General features: G+C 35.0%; 1 protein-coding gene across 1 annotated transcript; it reads left to right on the top strand.

Annotated features, from left to right (window-relative positions):
* On the top strand, positions 1-1,863 carry LOC143577111 (putative plastid-lipid-associated protein 4, chloroplastic; the record flags this gene model as incomplete). The annotated part of the gene is made up of 6 exons (XM_077061066.1): positions 1-147; positions 907-1,020; positions 1,100-1,198; positions 1,349-1,423; positions 1,586-1,653; positions 1,723-1,863. Coding segments are annotated over 6 exons (576 nt in total), but the record flags the coding sequence as incomplete, so codon positions are not given.
* Positions 1,864-3,154: the final 1,291 nt, after the last annotated feature.

Here is a 3,154-nt window from a genome sequence, read left to right as displayed (position 1 = left end):
ACAAGAGCGAGGAGTTATGGGATTGAAAAGAAGACAATTATTATTAGCTTTAATTTCTTTCCGGCAAAGAGTTGTAAGCAGGAGCTACTTGAGAGCATCGATCGAGGTGCAGATGCTACTTCCCAACAACAGGACCAAGTTGATCAGGTTTTCTATTCTAATCATGTTCATGTATTACAGTATGTTGTTGACTGGAATTCCAATTCTTTAATTTAACTTATTCTTTTTTCACAAAACTTAGGAGATCATGTTTGATACTAAGTTAATAAAATAAGAAACAAATCCCACTTATATACTGCTTGTTTTCAGTTTCACTTGTTTAACCACTTTAGTTAAACAATACCTGCCAACCTGTTATTCGTTTACCTGATTATGACCTGTTCAACCTCTTTTTTTTTTTTTTTCTTTTTACAACCCACCAACCTGTTTACAACTTGATTATTACCCGCCAACCCCCCTTTTTAAAACATTTAGATTAATACGATTTTTAAGTGTAGGTTGGTTAGGGTTGATGATTTTGACACAAATTAAACGGGTTGAATAATCCAACCCGACATTGTTGATGCTAGGGACCCGGGTTCGGTGGTAGCAGGTTGTCCCTAAAAAATACCAAATTTTGATTAGTGGTGTGTAATTATTATTCAACTGTCAACAACCTCCTCCTGTAATAGCATAATAAAGAAATCTTGGGAACAATGATATCAGTTTTAGTGAAAAGAGGTCATTATGAGATTGAATCTTTGCTAGTAAAGAAACCTTGCAAAACTGATGGTAACTTCAAATGTTTACACTTTAAATTATGATGATGTTTTAGTCCTATTTCGTTACGAGATGGGACTCAGAAGATCAAGATGAGAAAGGCATGGGGAAATTGCTTTAATCTCCTTCATGATGGCTGATGTTCAGATCGCACGTAAACTTGAAGCGGTTAATAAGATAAAGGAGCCACTTAAATCCCACTTGCTCAATGGAAAATGGGAGCTTTTGTACACAACATCTCAATCAATCCTACAGACCAATGTGACATCTCTCTTTAACTCTTTTTAACATTTTAATATATTACTATCAATTTATTTATCTTGCTTGCTGTTACTTGTAGAGGCCTAAAATTTTACGAGCAAACGGAAAGATTTACCAGGCAATTAATGTGGACACTCTTAGAGCTCAAAATATGGAAACGTGGCCATTCTTTAACCAGGTACTTGTCCCTATTTTCCTCAAAAGTTTCCAATCTTTACTCTTAACTTCATTTGCTGTTAATTGTGTTTAATCATGAAATAATTGTACAATCATGTATCTTGCAATATATAGTATCTTAAACTTTTAGATGTTTTTACGTTCTTTGCAGGCTACTGCTAATCTGGTCCCCCTCAATGCAAAACGGGTGGCTGTCAAGTTTGATGCTTTTAAAGTATTCGGCCTGGTAGGCGAATCTTTGTTAAGTTAATTGTATAAGAAATAATGGTACAACTGTGCATCTTGTTTGCTTGATATTAAACAAAAACAACAAACACAGATTGGACCTTTAAATTAGAAAATGGTACTGGAATTTGTATAAATAAACAACACTTGTGCTGATTTGCAGATACCTATAACAGCTCGTGGAAGTGGTCGTGGTCAACTGGAAATAACATACTTGGATGAAGAGTTAAGGTACACAACACTAGATGCTCGTTTACTATACTTTGGCTTTGATTAGTTGATTCGATTGTATGTTTGCAGGATATCAAGAGGCAATGAAGGAAATTTGTTCATATTAAGAATGGTCGATCCAACTTATAGAGTTCCTCTATAGTTCTTTCTTGCATCATTGTTTTGTTAGTCCATGCCAAGATTTAGTATAGTTTGACCACATGTAGGTGGTCATATATGCAATTTGATTTTGACAATGGAAGGTAAAATGTGCAGTCAAACTACTTTTGGTACTTCTATACAAAAAAGTGAGAAATAGGAGTGCTAAGAGAGAAAACGTGTACGAATAAAATAAAGGTCTGGATGATCCTTTATGTAAAATAAAGAGAGGATGTATGTAAAACAACTTATCCTAAATCTTTATGATTAAAGTTTAATAATAGGAGAAATAATGAAGTTTTTTAAGAAATTTTTGTCAGTGGTGACTGCAGTCTTCTAAATTTTTCAAAACAATAAACGTCATATTTTATTACAATGATGAAAAACAGAAAAAAAAAAAAAAGAGTAGTGTTTACATCGAAACAAAAGGTAAACGGACAACAAGCTACGTCGCGATCCCATTTTGAATTACAAAACCAAGTCTTTTAAAAATTACATAGATAAATCTTGAAGACATAACCTTACTATACATAACTCATTTGACTCGGCTAAGTAGCTTCTCTTTCTAAACAAAAAAAATGCAATCTTCCGATTATACCCATAGGCCATTAACTTCTACAAATTTCCATATTATTGCAACTTATGGATGTCAATCATTGATCATTAGATGTGATTGTTTTCTTGGGTTTCATTAAAATCATGATTTATTTTCCTAGGATCTCTTTAGTTTAAGTTGTTGATTTTCTTGGATCGCCTGATGGATGCGCACCCACATCACCACTAAACATAGTTGGTTCAAAAGAGAACGCATAAATGCTAACGACAACGACAGTTTTCTTGGTAAAGGAAGCGTGGGACCAATCACTGGAGGGATGTACCCCGACATCATTGTTTGAAAATTTTGGTCCTGACGGTGTAGGAAGACTCGAGGCCCATAAACCTTCGAGCATGATCACAACATCCGACATCGTTGGTCGCAACTGAGGCTTTTCTTGGACATGTAATAACGCGATACTGATCCATCTAAGAACTTTGCCGGCTGGATAATTTTGGACCATGTGATGACTGACTCCAAAAACTCTACCAGTGCCAAAGTATGAAATTCTAGGGTTCATATTATTGTTCAATAGAATATTGTTGGTTTTCAAGTCCTGGTGGATTATTTTGAGGCGTGAGTTTTTGTGTAGATATCGAAGTCCCTTTGCAACTCCAATCGCAATGTTAGAACGCCGAGCCCAGTCCAATTCTTTACACTTGTCATCATCTGTCGCATAAAATCTTTGGATAAATGACACGAAAAAAAAAAAAATTTTGTGATGAGGGAACAAATTCGTACCAAAAAGGAATGTGCCAAGGTCATTGT

The sequence above is a fragment of the Bidens hawaiensis genome, unplaced genomic scaffold (genome assembly GCF_021521415.1).
Source record: "Bidens hawaiensis isolate Kalapana, Puna unplaced genomic scaffold, B.hawaiensis_p1.1 tig00000142_1, whole genome shotgun sequence".
NCBI lineage: Eukaryota > Viridiplantae > Streptophyta > Magnoliopsida > Asterales > Asteraceae > Bidens > Bidens hawaiensis.
This window is presented reverse-complemented; position numbering and strand designations above follow the sequence as displayed.